The 26,846-nt window shown below is 40.1% G+C and overlaps 1 protein-coding gene across 5 annotated transcripts in view; it reads right to left on the reverse strand.

Annotated features, from left to right (window-relative positions):
- RHOBTB1 (Rho related BTB domain containing 1) overlaps positions 1–26,846 on the reverse strand; it is a 57,155-nt gene that overhangs the window by 20,737 nt on the left and 9,572 nt on the right. For 3 of the 5 annotated variants that reach the window (XR_007906737.1, XR_007906736.1, XM_051800213.1), the window contains exons 3-4: positions 6,845–7,046; positions 6,396–6,499 (exon numbers count right to left, since the gene is read on the reverse strand). Coding sequence is in view for 3 of the 5 variants with exons in the window: in XM_051800213.1 (XP_051656173.1) it covers positions 6,396–6,499; positions 6,845–7,036 (296 nt within the window). In the remaining 2 variants the exon portion in view is untranslated. Of the gene's footprint in view, positions 1–6,395; positions 6,500–6,844; positions 7,185–18,146; positions 18,309–26,846 lie in introns of those variants that run through there. The other 2 variants (XM_051800214.1, XM_051800215.1) reach the window with 2 other exon arrangements.

A 26,846-nucleotide genomic window follows, 5' to 3' on the forward strand; every position in this document is an offset into this window, starting at 1 on the left:
TATATGTTCACCATAACATACCAATACATCCCTTTTTCCCTTTCCTGGAGCAGAGATCTCGATTACTGCATTTCTGATAGAGGAATCAAAATTCTACGATAAATACAAATCTAGACATAGTTAACTGAGGCTGAAATACTGAAATATTCTGTGTATCCTGTGCAAAACTGGGGTTTTTAAAAGTAAGACATAAAGCTTGAGATCAATGGAGAAGGATGAAAGAAAAGGTTGGAGCAAGAGAGGACACAGGGCTGGCTGGAACATGTCTGATCAACTCAGGGCAAACACCAAAGCTCACAATATTATACAAAGGGACTGAGAAGAATATAGCTAAAAATGTTTTTCTAAGATATATCAGCTGCTGTCTCCAGACAACAGTCAGAAAACAAAATAATGAGAAATAAATTCATAAAACGATGGAGAAACCAGACACACAAGGGAAGGTGGGCATTCTGACCTTTTTTTGGTTATTGTAAGGAGGCCACTTACAGATGAGAACTACATGTTATCTTTCCACAGAGAACCACCTAATTTTCACCAAAGATACTGCAAAAGTATAAACAAAAGAAGAAAAGAACCATTTCTTTACTCCTGGTCTTATCCCCTAAAAAATTCTGGGAAAAAATGATCAACGAGAAAAACACACTGAATTCAAAAGCAGTAAGAAGAGATTTAGTGAAAACATCATTTGAAGCAGCATATTTAGAAGAAAAACATTATTTCAAGGTAGCAGAGTGATGTAAGGATGAAATAGAAAAAAAAAATAAAGAAGGAGGAGGAAGATCCAAAGCCAGGTCTCAAATTTCATTAAAAGCACAATTCCTTGTAAGTCCTGCTGAAGAATGTGTATAGGGAGAAAGGGAGGTAAAAATGCAGATAGGAAGAAATAATGATAAGGTTTGGTTTGCATCCAGTATAAGAGTGACTTCTGAGGTCACACAAGACATGGAAACTGAACATTAAGAGATGCTAGATGCCTATTTTCTCTGTGGAGAAAAGATGGACTTTCATATATTTTGCTTTTTTTGGGCTATCACCAAAACCAGCTTCCTTCTCTTTTTTAATTTAAATTAAACTATCAAGAAATTCCATCTGGCAAGTTGATGGCACAAAGTTATTGAGAAGAACTCAGTTTAAAACAGTCATGACTGGCTGTGCAGAGCATTTTCCATAGTCTGACATACGTATGAGGAAACCCAGACTGAGATCCCGAGACCCCTGGAGTAGAAAACAGCACAAGAAATCCACCTAGCACCTATTCACAAAGAAATAATTCACTAAGATCAAGATTTTGGCAGAAAGTCACTTCTCGGGTTTATCATTTCCAAAAGATTTTAATGTTGCCTTGTAACCTTTTAGGATAGAGCCCAAACGCCTTCTTTTCACCCAGCCCCTGAGTTAGGAAAGCAAGGCAAAATGGGAAGTGATGCAATACTGCAAATAAAAATTGACACTTTTTCACTCCAGTCAAGGAAGGCTTAAAGCATTAGAGGTGTCCTCCTCCAGAGAGACTACAAATACATCAAGTGGAGCCTCAGGCCCCACCAACAGTCATTTGGCACATACCTTTTTAAAGAACAAAGGGTTCGTAACAGAAATTCCATAACAATCTCTTTCTACTCACAGTATGGAACCGTGGTGGGATGCAGTGAAGAAAGGTAGATCTGCATTAATTTCACTGGTTTAACTATATAAAGCATATACTATCCCATTAATTGAGTGAAAAAGCCTCAGATGTTAATGTAGATAACAAAAGAAGAAAATACTAGTGCATACACACACATCATATCAGAATAAAGTTACTTGAGAAAGCTGTTTCTGTGAGCCTCTCTGCTTATTCTAGTCTTTCTTGGGCTTAAGTCATACTCGAAAAAAAATCATAACAAAAAATGCTTTTTTCCAGCAGATCTTCAGGATGACTTGATGAAGAATCTGAGTAGCTTATAAACCACTGTAAAAATAGATGGGGAGGCTCACAAATTTGGGTAGTTCAAAATGATTTGAAGATACTGCATATCAGTTCTTTTGTGGCAGCAAAATAGCAAAAGGAAGCAGCCAAAGTGAAAGACATCTGAAAATAACCTGGATTCCCATCAGCTGACCCTTTGCTAACAAAGCAAAAAGACTGTTCTGTGTCTGTTAAGTCCTGCTGCTGTAGAGACACATCTCCCTTCCAATCCATGACATAGCTTGTGGGGCATGTGTGAGGTGGAGAATTATAACACAAAAACAAGGACAGCAAGACTGCAGGGGAAAGTGTGGCCTTTCATTCACAAAGTACTTTCGAAACCTCAGACCTTCCCTGGTCCAAGAAACGGAGCTGCTGGCCCAGTCTCAGCTTAGGGACAGGTGCTGTGTGACAGAGGTCATTGATCTAATTAAAGGCAAACCCAGTAACTCTGTGAAGTCCCCCACCTTGCCCTAATCTCACTGAACTTGCTGAATACAAATACCACTTTACATCAAAGCTACCTGTTTCTTTTTTATTTTGTTTTGTTGGCTTTGGGTTTTTTTTAAATAGAAATATCATCATCATTGTCCTTTAAGAAAAAGAAACAGAAAACAAAAACAACCCTAAAGAGACTGGTGGAAATCTTCAAACATCAGTGATAAAACCCCTGTTCTGATGGACTATTTTCAGCAGAATTTGAAGGTGTATTTTTAGGGATTCAATTACATTGAAGTAACCGGTTAAGGGAATTGTAATCACACAGAAGAAGTCAGATGCCTGAGTTCCTCTGTGTACATACAACATCCACAAGGCTTATGAAATCCATTCACAACAGAGGAAATACTCTAAACATATTTTAAGAGGCTCTGTCAGCAGTCTTACAGCAAGACTCATTCATATTTGTAAGTCATGAGGAAAAAGCTGTTTTCTGTCCATGCTGTATGAACAGATTTTGTTTGGTCTACAGCTCATATTTAAGTTGCAAGTAAATAAATCATCCTGGCTGAATTAGCTGATGAATCCCATCCGTGGTATTGAGAATAAATATTTGATTGAGACTGAATTAACTCTTTGTAGATTTGTGCTCATGTTTACACATACTAGAGCTGCATGGAAAAAAACCCCAGGATACAGAGGCTATTTATCAAATTAGCCAAATATGTTTACCTGAAAAAAAAACAAAACAAAAGGATGGAAAAAAAATAAAAAAAGGGTGCGAGCCAGCTTTTAGAATTATTTTGAACGTGATATGTTGACACTTTCATTCAAAACCAGATTGGACAGGAGGATGAAGGACAGTGAATCCTGACAAGTTGAAATGTAAATTAAGATGTTTTCTTGTCTTTACACATGCCTCCCAGAGAAACTGCTACAGAATAACAACTTGGGCCTCAAATGAAGTTCACACCTTATCTGCAGGCTTAGAGAATACAATTACATAGCACTGAGATGAGATTGTTAATAAACAAAGAGGTGACTGGGAGCTGGAAATCAATACATTAATCATAACAAAGACATTGTCATTTTACAAGGTTTTGGAGTGATTTTGCACCAAATAAAACCTTATGGGAGAATGTCAATAAATGACTGTTTGGCTTCACATATTGCCTAAGCTGAAGTGAACAGGATACTTCCAAAACTAAAGCACACACTTTAGTTTAAGGGGGGGGGGAAATGTCATGCTGTAAAACTGCAGCAAATATTTCCCCAAGTCTCTCCAGCCACATCCCCCTCACTCCCTTAAGCTGTCAGGAACTGTTTCCCAAAGCTCCCGGAGGACTGTCATTATTAAACTAAACACCACACAGCAGAATGCAAGCTGATCTCACTCTCCACACTGCCATTTTAAAGGATGGCAGTAGAAACATTAACTATTCCATCCTCAGTGGAATGTAAATGTTTCTCTCTGTCACAGAAAAATAGTGGAAAACAGATTCCTTTTGTCATTCTCCTTTCATGTTTCTATCTGTGAAAAATAAAGAGTTAAGAAGGATTTATCTTTGCTCCAAGTCCTATTAACTGTTCACCTGTCATCTATAGCATAATCTATTTATGTAACACTTTCTAAAGCTGTATGAAGCAAACTTTTCCAGTGAGTAGCAGGTGAATTAATGACCTGCTGGTTCTTGTTACACCACATTTAGGGCAATTAGAGGTCTTGCTTAAATGTTTGCTGAAATAAACCTTCCCATGCATAAGAGGCATAGGCATAAAATTTTTTGAATGGAACCAAAGGATAATATTATTGTATGATCCTTCAGACAACAAAACATGGGGCCCTTGTAGGTGTAATTTTGAGCAGTTTGGCATAAAATGCACCTTTCACTGTAGTGCAAGATTTGACACAGCTGACTAGACTGTAGTTCAATGTCCAGAGATGATTTAAAATAAATTCCTATAAATGTGAACATTCAACATTGATAAACTCTTTTTAAAATGCTAAACCAGATAAAATACTAAACAGTTTGTTTAAAATGCAGCATTAATACATTTCAAAACAAAGTACCTATCAGTGCTTATGATCACAAAATTTTACAACTGAAATTCTATCTGTAAAGTAGTTTCTTTAGAGTTTCCAATCCCTTTCTGCATTAACAGACTTGCAGAAAAACCACTAATGGGATAGCAGGTTTCCAGAACAGCCTTATAAATTAATTAGGGTATAGAAAACCTCATTCTTCACAAGTTCAGTTCTGCTAACATCACAAATGAATCGCTGTGTTTCTATGCTTAATCCACGAGATCTCAAGTTATTCACGTCCTCCTTGGCGTTTGCAGGATTAGACTCTAAGCATGTTGTTTCCTCCCTCTCCCTTCCGGTCAGTAAACGTGGGATCAGAGTTCAGAACATGCCTGATTCTGCTCTCCTAATCTCTAATAATCTTCTCAGTGACACAGTATCTGTTGCAGAATATGGGGAGGCCACATCAAAGTGGAACAGTTAGTGGAAACAATAAGTTACACCCAAATTTATCAATGCAGGCTCCATACCGCTGCCAAAAGGTAAAACAGTATCTATTCACATTCTCAAGTAGCACTAAATATAAGGTCAATATTACCTTAAAGTCAGTAAAGTAACTTCTCTCACAAAGCTGATTTACAAATACTACAGGGTGTGTAGCGCACGTGTGTTGCTACTTTAGCTCCTCACAGAAAATTCCAGGTGAAAAATCAACTACCACAGTGCTTGTACACAAAGGAGAGTTTGCACAAACCATCATACAGAGTTCTATAGTGTGAAAATTTAATGGGTGAATTCAACCTACAGAACCCTCTGGAGCATAAAGAATAGAAAAGAGCATCCTCCTTCAAAGTCACTTGTGCCATCAGGTAGCAGAGAGAGAAGAAAAACAGCAAGACAGTACATTTTGGCAACATGGAACACAAAGCTGGGACTGACACTCCACAAAGGGCATTCCCAGCTGGAAAAAAAAGTAAGTATCTGTCTGCGAAAGTCTGATCATCTGCAGTGACTGAAACAGATATGAAAAGGTTATGAAAAAGCTCAACAAAGTGAAAGAATGTGTGAGGACTGAGACCTCACCCAAATGTCAGTTATGAAAATAAATGTCCAAAACCCATCTTTGGCTCAGTGTTTGCCTAATATGGCTGTTCTGCTGCCTGCACTGCCACAAGGCCAGATCTAATTAAACAAACCAGAAAGACTATCACTGGCTATGTTCCTTGTTGAAACTATGCTGAACTTATACACATTATATATATATATATATATATACACACACACACACACACAAAAATTATATATAAACTATATAATTTATATATATGAAAATTATAGATATATAAATTATGCTGGGAAAATCTAGATTTCATTAGTTTTCTATTTTATTTTTTTTTTTTTTAGAATTTCCAGGGTTAATCCATTCACCAACAGACACTTGATTTTTCTTCTATAAATATCTTTCTTTTCCTCAGCTTTAATTAAGAAAATATGGAAGAGCCTCACCTTTCCTGAAATTGGCTCTACTCTCAAGAGGTTATCTGCTCATTCAACATCACAGATTTTAATAAAATGAATATCTCATTGTGTAAGAGTGATATTTCCCAACATCGCTCCTTGTTAGTTGTTTGTTATGCAATTATATCATGCACTGCTTATACAGGTAGGGAACGCTGATGTTCAGTTTTGTAAAACTACTACCTTATTTTAGGGAATGTTCTTTAAAATTCAAAATAGGACAACAGTTGTTGACAGAGCTTAGCAGGTTGTTCAAGGAAACGTAGCGTAGTAAAACTATGCTGCTTTTCAAATATTTATATCTTTTTAATCCTTGCAGAGGATAATCCTCTTTGCAGTGGGCAGGAACATGAATACCCATGATTGTTTTTAAGTCCTTCCTTTTCAAAAGTCAGATTTGCAATTTATTTCTGCCCTAAAATTTTACCGCAAGTACTACTTAAAATTTTGCTCAGATCAATTTACCTTCCGTAAGCAAAGCGCCTGTCTTTGTGGTGGTCCCCAAATGTATCCCACAGCCTGAGAGAAACACTCACTTCATCCACAACATCTCTTGAGCGTTCGAGGACCTAGAACAGAGCACACATAACGTTCTCTTTCCCTCCATCAAACAAGTACATTTCTAATTAGCCCCACAAGAAGGCCCAAAACATATTCGGTCAAGAGTCTATCCCACATAGTTTTCACCAAACGTAGTGTTTCACAAAACAGGCAGAATATGCACCTTCCTAAAAATAGGTTTGATAAAAAATTTCCTTTAGAATTAGAGGTGTATCAGACCACGGCTGCAGCAGAGATCACTCATAAAATACTTGTGAGCTCGTTGCTGCATCCTGACAGAGCAAGGCTTGCCAATAAATAATAGTCCTAGCTCACAGCACGTGCTCCACACTGTGTACACCTGCAGTCCTTACCTCTTGGCAGACACGGTACTGATCGATGGCCCAGACAGTTGGGACGTGAGTTGCCAGCAGCTGATACTGAGTCAAGGTTGTGTTGCAGGCTCTTGCACAGATCAGACGAGTCTTTCCCACTGCATTATCTCCAACCACCACACACTTGATAGTTTCAACGTTGGGTCTTTCGTAGTCCATGTCAATGTCCATTGATCAAAAACTGTAACAAGATGGTTAAACTTGTTTTCTACTACTGTGTGAAAACAACGCTATTCAGAATCAGAGCCTTTTACTTCCACTTTTGAGAGGTGTCTGAAGAGGACAACCTCTTAAGGAAAAGCTTGTAGTAAACTGTACCCAAGTGAGCTGGCCAGCCCTTTAAATGCCGCCCAGTTATGCAAATGCACAACTATTTTGACCGCGGTTGGTTTTTGCTGTTCACATGCTATTTTCACTTTGGTTTCTGTAAACACGAGCCTGTTTGCAGAAGATAGATCTTGGTGAAACAAGGACAGCTAGCACAAACTTACCTCTTGCTAATACTTTTTATGCCAAGAAGAAAAAAAAAGGCTGGACATTAGTTGGTTTAATGTGAAGGATACCAGTAAAAACCTGTCTTCCGCAATCCTACCCATTCAGGACTTGATTTAGGGCTGTCCAAACAATATTGGTAACAGCAGGTCACACAGATGGCTTTAGCACACAATAAAACTGACTTGTAAGGTGACTCCAGAGACTGTTCTCTACAAACCACAATTCCCATTATATCCTGTATGCATCCCACACTCCTAATTTTCCAAGCAGAAGTTCGCACAGTTCATGGACTAAAATGAAACCAAAGAGCCAAGCAGGAGCTTGCAAATATACACACATACCTAAAAATTCTTTTTGACATGACAATGGAAAGTGAAGAGAAGAAGTTTTTTGAAGATACTATCCTCATGGAAAGTTATTATTGAAACTATTTACTTAAATATTCTATGGCAACATATTGAACATATGCCTGGATATAAATGCAAGCTGGGAAAAATGGGTATTTCAAAAACTAAAACCAACTCACACATGTTTATTACAGTCTGTCATTTTCATATGTGGGATCATAGTTTGATATATCTGAATTTGGTTTTCTAATGTCTGGTAGTCTGCTGAGCAATCTGGTCTCTCCCAGGGAATTGTAATCAAGGAAGGAGAAAAGGGAAAATGCAAGTCACAAACATGTTCATGAAGGCTTGCCTAATAATTATTTCAGCAAGAAAACATACAGCAATTTAATTGACAAAACACAGGTCATTATCTGGAATGATGGTGTCCCTTTTCCTGAGAAGAAAGCACTACAGATAAAGAAAACAAATTATTTGTTTTAATATCTTTTTTAATATTCACATCTCATTCACACATTAATATAGAATATATATTAACTGTCAGGCTGTTTAAAATAACAGATACAAGCTGTTTCGGTATCCATTTTTCACTGTCAGAAGCGCTAAGTTCTGATTTAAGAAAAAGCAAGTTTAGTAACAGCTAGTCAAACAGTAATTTTAACTGTATTCTTTCATTATTTAACCAAGAAAACAAAAGTCAGAGTTAGAATCAGATGTTACCTATTTAGATAAAATGTTGAGTATGGGCCACATGCTAACAGCTATAATGGCTAAGGTACAGTTGTAATCTTTATTTACATGTGGATGGAGGAGTTAGGGATGACACAGACAGCAAGGTGCTAGGGTGAGTTTATGCCACTGACATGTTGTCACAGATACTGAATGCTCCTGGACATGCTACAGCACAGACTGGCACATAAGAATCATTTTAGAGTTATCCTTCACTAGACTGAAACACAAGCCCAGAAACTTTTCATCCTGGCACAAGTACATGGTTGCACAACTAGAACTTTGCAATCTGCCAAATGTAGAGCAAATAACAGGGTTTCAAACACACATACAGAGTATGTAAACCCCAATGGCCTTGTGATCCCAACCTGCTGGGTCGGCACAGGGGTTTGAACTGATAGGGACACAAAGCTGCTGAGATACTGCCTTTATCCCTTCATCTGAGTAGTAACCTGCATCCTGAAAGGTTACCAGTCTTGGGATAAAGCACTACAGAGACTTCCAGTTGCCTGTCTGTGATCCAACCACAGCTGCTTCTGGGATGCAGGCTCCCATGAGGATGATAGCTGGGATGGTCTGTGCGCTCTGCACCATCTCTGTGATTCCAAACAGGAGAAGAGAACTGAGAGCTAACTCTTCTTGCCTCCTCAGCACCCTCATGAAGAATACAGTCATTATATAAATAACAGGACAAAACCAAGATGGTTTCTTCCACGTTACAGAGAATGAGACATTCTGCCTCTTAGGCAGGGCCCTGAATGAGTAGCAAAAACCCAAGAGCTCTCAGCATGGGATCTTAAAAAGTTTCATTTCAAGTCTGAGAATAAACAGCAACCTCTTGACATATTATGTGGTATTAAATTACTTCATATTTTATTCATGCATGGACTAGACATCACAGATGGAATGTGGAAATGTTTACAAGGCTAGAAAACAAAATGAAGGAGCGTGGCTAGCCAGTGTGTCTGTTGGTTTTAAACTAACAAGCAGAGATGCCAAATCAATTTTTCTTCCAACCCAATATTCCATTAAAATGCTGTTACACAAATTAGTTGAGGTTTTTTAATATAACAATTTTATTCAAAAATTCTTTAAAAGTTCTTCAATGGTAGTTCTGCAAATATGTGCTTCAGTCAGTCACAAAATATGTATTAAGTACAAAGTCTGGAATCTTTAAAAAAATTTCCAAGAGGATAACGAGGCCAGTTTAAAATTAACAAGCAAAGCTAAATAAAAGTAACTAGTTAAATCAATGCAGCTATCTGAGAGTCCTAGAAAAGGAACACATGAAAAAATTTAGAAATTATTGATTTTTTTAATTTTCCGATATACTTATTAACTTAATTAAAGCAAAGTTATTACAGGGCTCAGACACAGCATGCCCAAATGCACTGCTGTAGATCAATGGCAATTTAATGAAGATATTTTTAGCATGACCATACTGCACAGGACAGAGATTAAAATAAACTGGGAATAAAAACAAAACTAGGGCTTTGTGGGTATGGTAAGGAAAGTTCTTAAATCCACTCCAGTATATATAGTGTAACTATGTATTAAAAATGCGGATCATTTTAATGTTGTTTACTAGTTTTCAGGAAGAGATTAAAGCAGAAATAGCTCCTGAAGAGACTGACAGACAGAAGCCTGGACAAATATCTAGACAACTCAAATAAAACCAGATGCTAACAACAAATTACAGTATAAACAATTAGCAAAACAAGTTGATTAAATGCTTACAAATGTAGCCAGAAACCTTCTGGCTACTGGAATGATCAAAGCCAGGAATATGTGCAAGATCTAAAAAATACAGCCACAGTTTTTTTAAGGTAGCCCCTGGGTTAAGCTTGTGCTAAAACCTGTTACATAATCACACTGATTTAAAATGCTAAACATGTATTTACAAAACTTAAATAAAAAATCAACAACAATGAAACAACTGGATTTGAGCTCTGAAAGTCTGGTAAAATCTGGGAAGGCAAACTGGAACAGAAACTGAACTGGTTAGACAAGAACAAACCAGCATATATAAAGATTAAAAAAAAAAGGGCATAACATTCCAACACCACTACAAAACTTGCTAAAACCAACACACAACCTGCAATAGTTTAGTTTACCAACAAAACAAAGTAGGGTAAAGCTCAGAGGAAAGTTACCGAAAGCATGACCAGTCTCAGAGAGGGCACTACCAAAAAGCCCAGAGAAAGACAGAAGTGCCATCAAATGAGGGGCAGCAGGAAATGTACTGAGGTAAAGGTCTGATCAGAAATGGCTGTTCCCAAAAGAAAGCAGGGCAAGATTCAGCTCCTTAATCCAGTTCTAAAGAAAAATGAGCAGATGGATGGAAATGAAAAAAGATACCCGTAAGAATAACACAGGATCTCAAAATCTCTTAGGATGTTTCCATTTTTACATTCTCACCTGTGACTGTTTGCAGATGAAGGGAAGACAAAGACAGCCAAAAATAAGGAGATGTGAGTAGACTCAAGATCTAACATAAAGTCATTCTATTAATTTCACTTGATTAGCACCTAAGAAATATTCCAAACAAAGCTGATTTATTTCCAAAGAAGTAGAAGGTTAGTGTTTTGAACCATGGCTTGCAGATGGTTACAGTTGCTGGTTTCTTTCTATTTTGCTTCACTTCAAATTGCTGTAGGGTGCTTGGTTTTTTGTTTAGTTTTTCCTCAGTGCTAAATGAGTTGTTATTATTATCACTAAAAAACAGTTGTGGTTGCCATAGCATGCAGGCTAGTCAGCCTCAATAATGAAACACTGCCTTTCCACAGAAATTTTCCAAAAGATCTGTAGATGAAGCACATCACTTCATTGTCTAGTCCCCTGGTACACAAAATTAAACACAGACACACACTGTCTCACTCTTTGTATTAAAGTAGGTGTACTAGTACACAGCAGATAACCAGATCCTACCCATGAACTTGTCTTGTTTTACAAATGCAGTTTATTATATTTAAAGCTATAATTGCATTTTTCTCTGCTAGAAAGAAAGATGATGAAGATCCAAAACCAATAGCGAGTTGCCTGTGCAGGATCATGAATCCACCCCTATGGATCCATTTTGAAATGTCCAGATATTTTAAATCATCACTTAGCATATACAAAACATAATCAAGATTTTTTTTTTTCAAAGAGCAGTAGCTAATTATCGTCCTTTTTCCCTTCAGCAAAACACCACAAACAAAACACTAAGAGTGATTAATCAGTAATTATGGGGTGATCCTGCAGCCATTTACTTCTTAGCTATGTACTTAAATATGCCCCATAAGACTGAGATAGCACCCCTTAGCATGAAAACAAGAATGCATTTTACCTAGTTCTTGAGTTAAGAGCAAACTCTTCAGATGACAGTTCAGAATGACAGCATGTAAGAACCCTTCCTGCTCAGTAGAGTTTTCCTGTAAGTTATTCCATGGGAAAAAAAAAAATCAACCTGTCTCAAGTAATCTGACTAAACATGCAAACCAGGAACTCCTTTAAACACATGGGTTGCCAACTACAATTACAATGTCACAAGTTTATTAGAGAAATCTAATGGAAAGAGACACCAAAATCCAACGTGACTTAATATGAATGCTGGGAGTGGGAACTATTTGAAAAACTCAGGCCACCAGGAAGCTAACAAGATCATCAACATTTACCCCCAAAACCCACACTCCCTGAAACTATATGAAAGAGCATTTGTAGCTACTCCATATTTCAATCTATTCCAGAGATGTATTTTTTAGTATAGTTTTGGAGTGACTCCTTCAGAGAGCCATTAGGAAATAACACGTCAAAAAGAATACAAAAAAAATTTATGAGTCTATGCAACACCCTTACCTCCATCCCCAAGTTGCAAAATTACTGCTTGCAACCATGGAGACTGGAAAAAGAGATGCAAAATGCCAAGGTCTTCAGGCACTGAAATCACTACCTTACACTGCAGAGTCCCAAGGCACCAGCACCTTGGCAAGGACCAAAAACCACAAGAGCCAGAAAGAGTGTGTGAAATGTTTGTTCTCAATATATAACCTGCCATGTGTTGTTTCAGAATCTTAATGGATTAACACATCTATACCAGGGGACAAAGCAGGGGGACTTAGTGGTCACTTGTGCAAGAGTACAGAATTCACACACAGCTCTGATCTGGGGAAAGGTTAAGGGCCAAAAGGCTGTTTTGTGGTTTGGTTCAATTTAATCACTGAATTTAGGGCTCCACCAAGTATATTTGTGAAATAAATCACAGCACGGTATCAAGTAACAGATAAGCTACACCAGCTGCTGAAAGACCATCACAAAACATTTTTTACAAGGGTATACATTAGTATTAGTGTTTTATTAAATCAGAGGAGGGCAGATGGGGAGACTGGTTTAAAAAGAAAAACTATTCCTGGTCAGCATCAAAGAACCAGCAGGTGACAAAGCATAATAAGATTCAAGGTGGGATCAGATCACGAGGTCACCAGGGGACAAAGGTGGGCATGATGCACATCAGGCTGGATTCTTGTCCAGGATGAAGCAGCACCACCCTACAGCCATTAGTTAAAGCCCATGGAAAGACTGAAAAGGAAGAGACTGACTCAGGAGAAAGAAATTCAAGACTAAATCTGGAATTTATCACCTACTTGCTATACACCTGGTCCATTGACCAAACAAAACAGATACAGCCAATGATGGGAATGGAGAAAAGCCCTTATATTCCAAAGTTGACCTGATCCACAATGCAAGATCCTTGGATCTACCATGGGTAGAAGGAGAGGGGTAGCTGACAGGATTTTTTTTTTTCACTGCATGAGGTGATAAATGAGATAACCCTGGCTGTTGCTGCTCACAAAAGGAGAATGCAGGTCAATATCTTACAAAAGGGCAGAACCTGGTTCTACCCTTTTTCACCTGTTATAGAATAGCTTAGGGCCAGTATCAACAAAGATATAAATCCCACAGAATGCTGCTAAAATTTGATACAGCCGGAGAAGGTAAGTACTGAGCTTGCCATCAAGAGAGACCCCACTTGGCTTACCTGAACCAGCTTCTTTTGTGTCAATTTTTGGTCAACGAGCACCAGATTTATTCCTGGCTACGACTTCTTAGTTTGTATCACGTGCTGGTAGAGTAAGTTCTCAGAAGCCTTCATTCAGCTGCCACAGTCCCCACTCTATCCCTCAAGTTTTAAAGGGAGAAAAAAAACTGACCATGGTCTCACATAGAAATGAACAGAACAGCCCCTGATGAAGATGTAAAGTTGAAGACAGAATAGATGTCTCTAAGTTTACCTGGAAAACTTCTCAGTCAAATCATCACCACAACTTTTGTAGAAACTGTAGAGACAGGGAATTCCTGGTTTGTAGTATCAGAAGCCTGTCATTCTGCTCTTTGCATGGGTGAGTCCAGATCTGTTTGTCTCTAATGGTTAGTTATTAGGACCCTTCATCAAGCCTGATCTACCTCTGTGATCAAAAGAACAACTTCTGATCAGCAGGAATAAGCACTTCCTTAGATGAACAAAAATCAGAGATACTAGCAGAACACAAATTCTTCCCCCATTACAATGTATAAAACAGACTGCCCTGAAGCTCAATAGCCAAGCATGAAAACATTCAGCTTTAGGTACAATACCAGATTCTCTTGAGCCTTCTTGAAAAACATGCAGCCCACAAGGACCTGTTTTTGTGTTACACACACCTAGATTATCAGACCAAACAGAGATCCAAATACAGAGTTCAGCATTAGACTTGAACTATGTCAATTTTCTGACAAGTTCTGAAGATCTGAAGGGCAGAAATCAGCAAGGTGATTACATGGAGCAGCTTACATATTATTTTGACCTGTGACATATCTTGGGATATCCTTCGTCATGAGATCATCTCCCAAGAAATTAATCCATATAGCAGGTGAAGGATATTTAAGAACCTTGTGTGTGAGAATCTGGGATGAGTGTTTTCTATGTGGTGGGAGAGCCTGCAGTGCTGTCACTCTTCCTTTCACCAATTTTTCAGAGTCTACCTCAAGAACAAGCCACAACTCGAGACAGTCCCTTGTACCTCCTTTTGCTTCTTCTCTCAATGTGCACAGATGTGGAAAAGGGTGACCATACTGGGCCCACTCCTGGAAAGAGGGAAATATCCCACAGCTGGTACATAACTGATTTAAGGCTCACACTTTGGCTTTGCAGATGCATTTTGTGAGGATTTCAGATACACCCAGCTACAACTGACTACTCTTTCCATTTAACAGTGATAATCCCAGCAGACACAAGGGACTGAGTGACCAAGATTTGGCCTTGTTTAAAAGGCTGACATTAGAGAACCACGTACCTGAAGAACAAACAATACCCACTGATGGTGATAACCATCACCAAACAGCTGGCACTTTATAAAGCAGCCACCCATACAATGCCATTGTGCAGAGTCCTTAGATTAGTCCTCCCTCTGCAAGAAAAGATGATACTGCAGGAGCAGAATAAGGGTGCACTGCTAATAGCATTTTAATTCAGCTCAAGAATACATTTTTGAAACAAATGCTCCATGCTTTGGTTCAAATCAGGTGCAGCCACAGACTGCACAAACTGAATTCCTTTCAGGTGAATCTGAAGTGAAAGGTGTGCCACCCACCACTAATGTGTAAATGTCCAGTCCACAGGACCACACTAAAGGCCATCTGAAGTAACACCCTTTGTCCCTGAACTGTGTGCAGTGTGGACACTGGGTCCTCAGCACCAATTTTTTTATGCCCAGGTCCCCTGCAACTGCATCACATGATCCACTAATGTAGATAAAACATCAGATGCTCTGGCTCCTGCTTTACTATTCAGATCAACATAACTGGGGCCAGGCTGCAGTTGAATCCTTACTGACTGCAATGCCCAAGAGTATCTGGGATAATATAAAAAACTTGAGCTTTACAGAAGAAGGGTCACTGGAAAAGCCTGATTCAACACTACTAGGCTTCATTGTAATAAAGTCGATGAAACCTCTGGTTTTACTCTTTTGTAATTAAGACATTTGTACAGTATTAAACTCTTGATACTGTAGAATAGATTGTTGGTGATTTCGCCCATTTATAAAGACAGGTGTTAACATTGTATGCTGATTGGTAACAACATTATTCTGAGCAGCGTTCCCAACAGTACAGAAAGAAAAACAACCACCACCAAATAAGGCATTCTCCCAACTTTTGTGCATTTCTATGAGGAAAATATTTATCAAGTTTTGCTAGAGCTACAAACAAAGAAAAATATTCCAGAGACACTGGTGACCTTCTAGCACAGAGAGCTGTTGAATTCACTTTCTGTACTTGTTTACTCTACAAAATAGAGAATCAGGCTCTTATTTCTTGAACTTAATGTGACATTTCTCATGCATTTTCCTCTTCGTTCATCAGTGATGTTAGAAAGACATTATATGTGATTTTATTCATCCCCAGAAGTTCTTATCACAAGGAAATTACCCAAGGAGAGTGAGACCTCACAATGACAGCAGGTAAAGCCCCCCAAAGACCTAAACACTGACTAGAATAGCAAACACTTCAGGATGTCAGACTTCAGATAAATGCTACTTTCAGATCATAGGTCAAGTCCTGCATTTACGTCTCAAATGCAAATTCAGCAACATTAACTGAATAGTGCAAGATACATGAAGATGTGGGGTTTACTTGTATTGTCTAGTGCCACACAGAGACTCATTTGCAAAATAAAATATACTTTAAAACGAAGAAAGAAAATGCTATTTTGTGTCTCATGTCAGACAGAAAGGAGAGGAAAACAGAAAGTAGAATGGTGTTGGATGGGAACCAAAGGGAATGCATACTTTTATTTCATGAACCTATCCCTGGTACCAAAGGGATGTGACCACATGCACTGCAGGTTGCACCAGTTCTAGCTCAGGCACCATCCACTCCTTCAGCACAAGCTTTTGAACTCTTTTATGGAAACCCCATCAATGATTCAAGGGTACATTCACACCAGTCTGACTAGTCTTGCTCCAAACTATTCCACATGTCTGCTGTGTGCAGCAAGGACGGCTCAGCCCTTCCTTCCCCCCCCCCCCCAGCACATACTTTGTCTTACAGTGTTTGTGTACTCTTCTGGCAAGATAGATGGGAGCAAGGGAGGAGAATATCAAACACCTGTTGCTCCTTTGCTTCTCCTCCTTCAAGGCTTCTCTGTCCATTCATCTCCTTCAGCACAGGGCAACATCTGGATGCAGGACTTAAGCATTTTTCCAGCAAATAAAATGTATTAGCAAATAATCAAACATTGGGATTTACTGGTCAAGTGATCAGCTCTTCCTCTCAGCCTAATGCTCTACAGTATTTGTGAAGCTTGGAGTTTTAAAAGGGCAGGAGTTTTAGAAAACTCCCCAGAGCTAAAATTGATGTTTATTTCTTCATGGATAAAAATACTTCTGTGTATCTCAGTCTGTCCCAGATCTTATGCTCCTTAAGTATTATGTCACTCAGATAAAGAACCCTAGTACAAATATGGAACTCACAATTCCTTTTTCTTCTGTTAATAGCATACAGATACTCTGTATATCTGAGACACAGAATACCGTGGAAAAAAAAAATCCAACATGCATAGACAAGAAAAGCATAACCTAATGGGAGAGGAAATCAGAAAAATACTGAAAAGAAATTAAGCCATTCTGTTTCCATGTAGTGTGATTACCAGTCCTGAAATACAGCCTGTACTGAGATTTGTGCCATTCAACTGCTACTTACACTGAGCAGTCATGTGACAAGTCTTCAGTGTAGTCCTAAGAGTGGTGGGTTTCTCCCCACATGCATTACTTTTACCTAGAAAGACCAGTAGCTAAAGAACTGCCCTTAAGCACACTGAGCAAGCTTATTTCCACCTCAGCTTCTATTACAGCTCAAGCTGAACATTTGGCTTCAAGTCAGCTGTGTGTCCTGAAATAGTACACAAACTGAGGATGAACAAAGTCATTGAGACTATTCTGGCATCACTTCCTTGCTCTTGCTGTGACCATATGCAGAGCCTCAAGGGCCTTCTTTTATTATTATCGTTTTTTAAACAAGTATATTGCTTCCTTCAGAAGCCTGAGTGGTGCCTTGACCAATACAAGGCAACTCGGAGCTCTCTGACTAGTCTGCCTCCATATGTCTAGTGACCGATTTCTCTTTGCTCTAGATGTTGGATGCCACTAAAGGTTGATTAAACAAATTAAAAGTCTACTACTGTTTGGCTCTACCCCTTTCTATGGCCCCCAAATAGGTCCCGACACAGACACCTGATAATCTGTGCTGCAAGACCCCCCAGCAGCCTCCTGCTGTTGTCACAGCAACTCACAACAGACTCCACAGACGCGGCAGGGGGAAAGACAGGGGGAAAAAGAGGGAGGAAAAGAAATCCTTCGAGTTTTTAGTAAATGACACTCAGAAATACCAAGCGCCAGGAGGTTTCTACTTCCCGTACACATCGCACCCCTCTATTTTTGCCTTACACCTCGTGGCCTCACTGAAGAGGAAGCCAGATAGATCCGCTTCATCAAGGACTCAGCCCTCTGTCCTCGGGGGAGGGGAGGACGCCAACTCCTCCTCCTCCTCCTGTCCCTCCCGACAAGGTGGGAGCGCACCTGCGACCACACGGGACGCGCAGGGCGCCGGCACCCGCCCCCGCGGGGCCGCTGGGGGCCAACCCGGCCCCGACACCGGCGGGTCGGAGCACGATCGCGCCCGGGCGACGCGGGACCTACCCGGGAGGGCGGGATGCCCGGCAGCGGGGGTGCAGGCGGCGGGGCTGCGCCGAGGTCGGGACGGGGCGGCAGCCGCCGCCGCCGCCGGTTCCCGCTGCTCCTCACGGCGGCGGGGCAGCGCCCGGAGCCGGCGCGGCTCGGCAGGGAGGCGGCATCGCCGCGGGCGCTGCTCCGCTCGCCCGGCCCCGCGGCGAGCGCGGGATCCCCGCCCGGCCCGGCTCGTCCCGCCCCGCGGCGCTGGCTCGGGGCCGGCGGGAGCCGTGACGTCCCGGCCCCGCGGTCTATTTTTAGCGCGGCGATTGGATTTCATTCATGAAACCGCGGCCGCGCGTAAAGGGGCGGCGGATGGAGCCGCCCCCGCCCGCCCAGCGCCCGCAGGAGCGCGGAGCGTCCCCCCCACCGCCCCAGCGGGGCAGCCCGAGGCACATCCCGATCGTGCCCCACCGCCCCAGCGGGGCAGCCCGAGGCACATCCCGATCCTGCCCCACCGCCCCAGCGGGGCAGCCCCGGGGCACATCCCGATCCTCTGTCCCGACACCGCCAGGCGGGGGCTTTCTTCCACGGCCTCGCACAGGAAAAGCTCGGGCACGAAACCAGCCAAAACCAAACCGATACTACCCCCCCCCCCCCCCCATTCTCTGTACATGGACACTGTAAACACCGTGTATACATACACAACACAAAGGTTCCGAAGGCCTCCCTGGATAATGCCCTAAGCTGGGTGTGTGATTTCTTAGTGCAGGTGCTGCTGTTATGTTTTGAAATCGCTTCTATTTTCACTAATGTTTGAACCCTTCATATAAAATAAACATGTAACAATTAAACCACAATCTCCCCTTGCCTTATATCAACAATGTAGACTTGGTGTTTTCAAACCAGTGAAAACAGCTCAAGGCCCTGAGTGCTACTGCAGAAAGCACTAGCAGTCCAGACCAGGCTCCCTGACCACACTCCCTGCAGCAGTCTCTGGCTCTTCCCTTTACCATTTGACATCAACAAAAATGTTACTGACCAGTAAGGGGCATGGGTACAACTGCTGCAGCTAAGGGAACTTTTTGACACAGCTGTGACTATTAAAAAAATAATCACTATTCAAAAAATATTCTCTTAACAGCAAGCAGGACTCCCAAATTGCATAGTCTCGTAGCATTAACACGGTATTTTGCTGGTAAACATTATAAAGTTCTTTTAAAAATACCACTTATAATAATATTTAACAGTACCATTAGCAGGTTAACAGCATCCAACTGCATTTGGTTCTAGTCAATTACTTACATTTTTCAAATACCCAGAAGCTAAACTTACATTAACCAGGTCAGACTGCAACAATTTTCAGTTGAGTACATCTATGTCAGGACAAATTACAGTTTGCAACTTCATATCACTGGCAGCTATTAGGGGCAAGAGAACAATGTGCATCATGGCAAATATTAAGTGTTACTCTCCTAGCTTTGCACAAAGTTTGGATGGACAAGACAAATGCATCAGAAATGAAAACAGCTCTCACTCAGACAAACTACTTGCAATCAAAAAAATATCAACTTGATAACGCAGGCAACAAAAAGTAAAAGAATGACAACAGATTTAAAATGTATAGTATAATTACCTTCCATTTTTTAAGTTTTGAGATCTACAGGAACTTTTTTCCTCCACAAATGAGGGCTAAAATTTTCATACTATGCAAGAACAACAAGCCCAGGTATTCACTTGTTTCTCCAACACACAACTTTTAGGAAAACAAAAACACTCAGGTTCATCCTGCTGAATTCAGGAGACTGAAAAAAGCAGGGTGATACAAATGTTATTCCTTTTATAGCATGGCAATTTTTAATTCCTTATTGGTACCTTTGTTCTACAGTCTAAATGATCAGTTTCTGAAGACAAATCACACAGCTAGAACCCATGCCTCTATTAAAAACACCTAGACTATCACTGCTGCAAGCACTGAGTATTAATGTCAGAACAGGTTAAGTGAGCATTGTGAGAGAGAAAAACAACACAAAGGAACCAGACTTGCCACGGTACTGACTCAAGAAGTATTGGACTGCAATAAAAAATAAAAACAACAAAAGCCCCACAAACCTTTAAATCTGCTGGCAAGTTCTTTACAGAGCTTTACTACAGAAATAAAGGAGGAGGGCAGAAAAAAAGATGTTATTTTTAGTGCACAACAGTAAATTTAGCAAAATACAGCAATGACACAGATTAGTCAGGTGGCTGAAATGTGAAAAAAGAGAAAGAGAGCTTTGCTTTTGATGGGGATAAAGAAAAGGTCTCAAGTTTTTCTCTTTTTCTGTTTCATCAAAGGGTACCCAGAGCCTGAAGGCTTCTGCAGCTGTGGAAAAAGCTCCATGCTACGATGTTGTTTCCATTTTAATGGCCATCTACAGCAACTTTTACCATTCAGTGCTTTCCCACCACAAATGTAAAAGTTCTTATATAATTCAGGTGTCAGCTTTTCTAGCAAAGTATAAAATAAAACCTCAGGACAGCCAGAAGCTCTTCGGTCTCTGACACAAAATCATATTTACATTTTTCCAAACTTTTCAAACAAACAGTTGAGTTTTGACCATAAACCTGAGTGACATCTCGAGAAGTGGTTAGAATGAATCTCTAACAGGGTGCAGAGCAACTGACAGTTTCTAGACTGTGGTACAAGAAAGCACAGTAATAAACCACAAGTATTCCCACTGACTTTGCATAAGCATTAAAAATACATGACTGGTAAAATTTTACTCAATTAGATGTTTAAGTATCCCAGGTAGCCGGCTTGGATTTTTCACTTTAATTTGTTTGTTTTCAGGGGGGAATAACAGCTAGAGGGGAAGGGAGAAGGGAGTAAGTTCTGTCTTTGCAAGCAATCCTAGAGGACATGGCATTGGACCATTTAACTAGAGTCCCTGTTTGCCAAGTCGATACAGCTTTCCAAAACATGTTTATGGGCTGCCAAGCGTGCTCCATCACTGCAGCTCCGCTATGCGCTTTTAACACTATCACACAGCTGAGAGAAGAACTGGATTAAAAAAAGAATGAAATAATAATTAAAAAATGCGTTCACACCCACGGAGAATTCTACTTACTTAGAACTATTTTGGTTTTGCTAAATTACAGAACGCATTTGGAAGTAAATGTAAAATGTACATTCCCATATGCTCCAACATATTATTTGTTACTCTGGGGCTAAATTAACCTTTTGTTTTTGAGACTATATTTCTCACATGATTAAAAAACATCAGGAGAGAGCATCAGTTGTGCATAAACTGTAACTGAATTTACAAATAACCTTTCTACTCTGGGATCTGGAGAGTTAGCTTAACTTCAGAGGCTGCTCTGACATGCAGTGTTAGTAGAACTCCTCAGGGAGGTTTCTACCAGCTCAGAAATGCTGAAGCTCAGTGCCCTCAGGCCCTTCCATCCTCTGCACTCCCGAGACAACAGGGAAAGGCTCAGACAGGTTGAAAAAATACCAGTCAAGGATAACAGGAGGTGCAGGAAGAAGGGACTACAAGCACTTACTTCAGCTTCTTTGACAAAACTTTCTGGAAGGGGAGGAAATGGACCAGCCCATGCTTCTTACCACCCCACCATAATCTAAGTCTGCTCTATCTGCAGAATGACAGCCTAAGCATGGTAACTCTGGGGTTTAGTTTTTATATTTCTGTTTAGCAGCCTTCTGAGAAAGTCTACATCCCAGACCCATGGGCCATACAGAAGGAAGGGGTTCTTCCCTGCACTAGAGGTCTAGGTATGGTCTGCTTAAAAAAAAACAAACAAAACCCAAACAAACAAACTGGTGATGTGGCTCCTTGCTCCATCTGAGGGAAGGAGCAAGCTTTTAATTCAGGACAACTGATATTATTTCTCCTCTGTTTTAGGTACTAACACCCAAGCAACAAATGCTGTTTCCCAAGACAAGTTACACCACCAACAGTCAGCAGGGACAGTTACAGGACTGAGTTTGAGTGTGCACTGAAAGTCTGACATTGCAGAAGATGCCTGGGACAGTCCAAAACCAAAACTCAACAGTACAGGGCAAACTAGAGTTCCTCTCTCTTCCTTATTCTTGAATGCCTTTCACATTAGAAGACTTTAGGAGCATGTTTAGATGAAAAGATTGTTGGTGGAAATAATTTAAATGCACAAGGAATTAAGTAAAACAAAGTAAGTTAAATTGTCCCATATGGGCTCCACACTGCAATCTCACAGGGACAGAAGGTGCTCTCTACAGCCCATGAAATCTGCTTTCAACAATACAAAAAGAACACGAGTGAATGATGTACAACCAAAATAAGGAGACATGTGGTACTTCAGTTATATTCTTCACCATCCACCCATTGTCTGTGATATACATAGTCTCAGCCAACTGGCAGCATGTGAATTAAAATATCAGAATTACCCAGCTCCTGTCATTGAAGTCTACTTTTCCCCCACAATTAGGCTTAAAGGCTTTAATGATGCGGGTAGATCAAAATAATTTCTAACTACTTCTGTAATGGATTAGGATACATTTCATTAGATTTTACCCATAAAAATTAATAAAGAGAATAAATGCCTTGAAAAAAACTACGTAAATACATATTCTATACACACTGCAATAAAATTCAATCTGTTTCCTGTCAATACATTGTTTTTCATTAATAGGTTTGCATTCAGGCCTGCAATGCACCCATGCCAAATACTTATGCATTCACAATTAGCCTTCTCTTCAAAACTATTGTGGATTGTACCCAGTCCTTTTTACTCTTTGGTGTAACATGGACAGAATGTAGTGTTTGACGTAAGGTGGGTCTACTTAGTGATGTCAACATGTACTCTCAGCCAGCTATGCAAATTGAGTAGGCCAGTTGCATCCCTTTTCCTACGATCCCACACAATTGCCTTAATTCTCAGAGATGAAGACATGCAACATATACAATGATACCTTCACTGTGTGCATTGGACACTGACATAGACCACTGTGCACTTATTTGTTAGGGGTTTTTTTTCAGTTATTCATTGAATGCTAAATATAGTGCAAGACCATCATCGTTTAAGAAGCCCGCAGTGCACCAGATTTTATTAAAGCATTCTGTGAATGATACATAGCACCAGTTGTTTGCCTTATGAATTATATTTCTACATTCTTTTTCACTAGAAGGGGGATATAGAAGGCTTATTATAGGCATACATTTTAAACGGCTGAGTAAACAGGAAAGGGACTATCTAGAGAAGGAAAATGCCAATACTTATAACTTGGAATAAAAATTAGATATCTACAATTTTTCAGAGGGTTATATTTCAGCAATGCTTTAGTTTTCAGTCTAATCATGTGTAGGATGTGGGCTTTTGCATTTCCTCACTTCCATAGTTAACCCATTGATTACAAGACCCTGCTTCTCTCCACCTCACCCCACAACAGAATCACAGTTTAGGTGGGAAGGGTCCTCTGGAGTTCATTTAGTCCAATCTCCTCCTCAATGCACAGCTAATTTCAAACCTTGATCACGTCAAGGATGCTCATTCCACAGTCTCCAACCCACCTGTTCCATTGCTTAGTCCCACACTAAGATAATGGGCTTTTTTACAACCACTGAGAAAATGTTTTTCTTTACACCTGCCTTCCTGCTACTTGTGACTGCTGCCTCTTGTCTTTTTGCTGTGCAACTGTGAGAAGATCTAGTTTCCCCTATAGTCCCTTGTCAGGTATCTGAGATAGTAATTAGAAGCCCTTTTAGCCTTCTCCTCTCCAGGCCAGATAAGCAGCTCCCTCAGTGTCTGTGTGCATCTCGTGTTTCAGTCCCCAACCATATCAGTGGCCTTTCATTGCACTCTCCTCAGTTGGTCAATCCAAGCAAGTGAAGCCTGAGCACAGTTCTTCAGGAGCTGCCTCCCAAGTGCTGAGTGGAGGGGAATAATCCCTGCCATCTACCTCCTGGCTACACTCCTAACACAGCCCAGGATAGGGCTGACCTGTGTTGCTGGAAGGGCGCTCAGCTGAGCCAGGTATGTTCACTTGTGCAGTCAGAGCCTCTCATGAAGCCTTACAAAACTCTGATACTGTCTTTACTGCTGCACTTGTCTTTCTACAGGCTGCATAGTCTGGTCTTAAAAGGGAGTGGATTCACTTGAACAGTCCCAGTTTGCAAAGTTAGGTGTACCAGAATACGACTAAGCAAAACAAAATTTTGGCTTAATAAGAAGAACAGCAAGAGAAACAGCTGAGCAGTTACATAAGAGTCTCCCAAGGGAAGAAGTGGCAGAGTTATGGCTCACTGCATTCACAATCCAGAGAGGACAAGGCTGTATTAAGAATTTGTTCTATGGCAGAGTTTTGTATTACGTGTAATCTTCTCTAATGGTAATAATTTTGCAACAGCTTGTATTTGCTACATTCCATGCTTCTAGATCCTCAGAACTACATGTTTAAGAAAGATTCAATCAGCTTATAAAAACAGTTCCAAACAAGAGCTAAAGAGGACAAACTGACTAGTAGGATTTTTTCTTGATTGTGTGTCATTTTGCTGTTTGGCAAGGGACTGAATCTGGAAGTAATAGTGCTGGCACCTGCATAACTGTTCAGAGTTTCTTAAAGTGTTTCTGCCATCTCATCAGATGTTAATGGAATGGAAAGAACTTCCTTGTGGAATGAAATGAGAGTCAGAGCAAATAGTCAGCTGGGGAAGATTTTCTGTCTGTCTATCTGACCTTCTGGCTAGCTGTCAGTCTCCATCTCTCCTCTATGTAGATCAGTCAAAATTCACTTGTCTCTAAGTACTGATTTTCAAAGAGACTTGGAACATCTTTATACTACAACTACAGGAGGTTTTCAGCGGCAAATGCAGTCTTTGCTTCTCACTCTTGATCTGAGCTATTGAGCTTCAAAAACCATATATAAATGGATCAGCCCTTATTCTTCAAGCATTAAAAATGCTCTGCCTGCCTTTTGAGGCTTGCATAAATCACCCATTAAAAGACTAGTAGCTTTACATGCAGAAGGATACAAAATGTAGACCAAATTTTAGAAGCTGGTCAAAGATTGCATAAATTTGACAGGAACAACACACAAATAGAGATTTCTGCAACAATATGCCATCCCTGCTGAGTTACTTATACTGATGTAATACAGAGATCACGAGGACAAGTCTAGAACACAGATCTCTAGTTACAGGAACTGGAAGATACAGGATAGAAGTGGGGAGGGGAAAGAGAAGCAAAGCAGATTTTCTTGCCTTTTTCACAGTTGCCAAAGCCAAGTGTTTTTGGTCTCTGAATCACTGCTTATATACAAGAACAGCAGCCAACAGCCATATCTTGATCTTTATAGGGTGTCAAACCAACAGAGCAGGATTAAATAGAAGAATCAAGGGCAGCTTAATCTCATCATCATTAATCTTAGAGAAACAGCCTTGCTCTTCTGCACCTCTGTCCCATAGCAAGCTAGACATGAAAGTAAAAGAACCCAATTACCATTTAAGAGCCTGATATAAATCCTACTGAAACTGTTGGGGAAAAGCATTCTTTCAGTGACTCCTCTGGGCTTCAATTCCAGTGGTAATTCAAGAAGAAAAAAAATCCACAGAATTAGTTGCAACATGCCTGTCTTAGAAAGATGAAGATGTATAACTTAAAGTAGCTGAAGCAAAACCAAAATGAATGAAGCACCTCTAACTTAAATATTTTTTTCACTAGGTTGTTCAAAGAATGTACTGATTTGGATTATAATCCTCCTCAAGATTACAGTTCAATTCTTCCTTTATTTTGAACAGTATGATCCTGCACAGTAGCAACACTGTGGTTTTACTCAAGATCAAAATTCAAAGTCTGAAGCTCCTGTTACATTCTGCACATTTTATATCTTGGAACCATTCATCTTTTCCAAGAAAGTAAGACCTTGTGCCTTTTACAACCACTTACACCAGTTTAATTACATGATTTAGTTACACCAGCAAAGATTGCCTTGCAAAGACTGCACTTTTGCAACACAACAAATTCAGTGGGTTAGACTGGATTATATCAACACAAGGTTTCTACTGTCCACAGTTCATATATTTTAGCGGTTTACTTCAACATCTCTAAGCAAATCTAGGTACCACTTTTTTTGTTTCCCCAATGAGTTAAGGCCTTAAATCATATGCAGAAAGAATATAACCAGGGTTGGTTCTGATGGATATCCTTCTCCCCCTGAAACACTTTCTATAAATTCTAGCAAAATGGTTTAGCTGAAGGATAATGCTAATTGCAGAAACAGCAGAGGAATGCACACAAGTGATTCCCAGTCTAAGAAGCAGGGAATGAAGACAATTTTCACGTTTCACCCCAGGCTGTTTGATGAGACTTTCCTTAATTATGTTTATTTGGAATAGTTACCAAGAAGGATTCCGTTCTTTTTAATGCTACCATTCAAAAGCCATGGACCATGAAATCACATACTTCTTGCACATATTTGCAGTTTTTACAGAGGGTGTAGAACATACTACTCCAGTAGCTGCCAAAGTATCATTGTTACATGTAGATCAGGCAAAAATCAGAGGGCTTAAAGGAGTATGTGTATACTGTGTAATTTGCAAAGTACGGAGAGAAAGACATCCCTTTCCAATTACACATACATTGATAACTTCTGCATTTAAATATGTCAGGAGCAGAATTTACCTTTGTAAAATTAAAACCAAACTAGAACCACTAGCAGTGGTTTCGAAAGCCAGGCATCAGGGAGTTTTAACA

This window comes from Manacus candei, unplaced genomic scaffold, assembly GCF_025592945.1.
Source record: "Manacus candei isolate 608988 ecotype Guabito, Panama unplaced genomic scaffold, ASM2559294v1 h1tg000050l, whole genome shotgun sequence".
Classification (NCBI taxonomy): Eukaryota; Metazoa; Chordata; class Aves; order Passeriformes; family Pipridae; genus Manacus; species Manacus candei.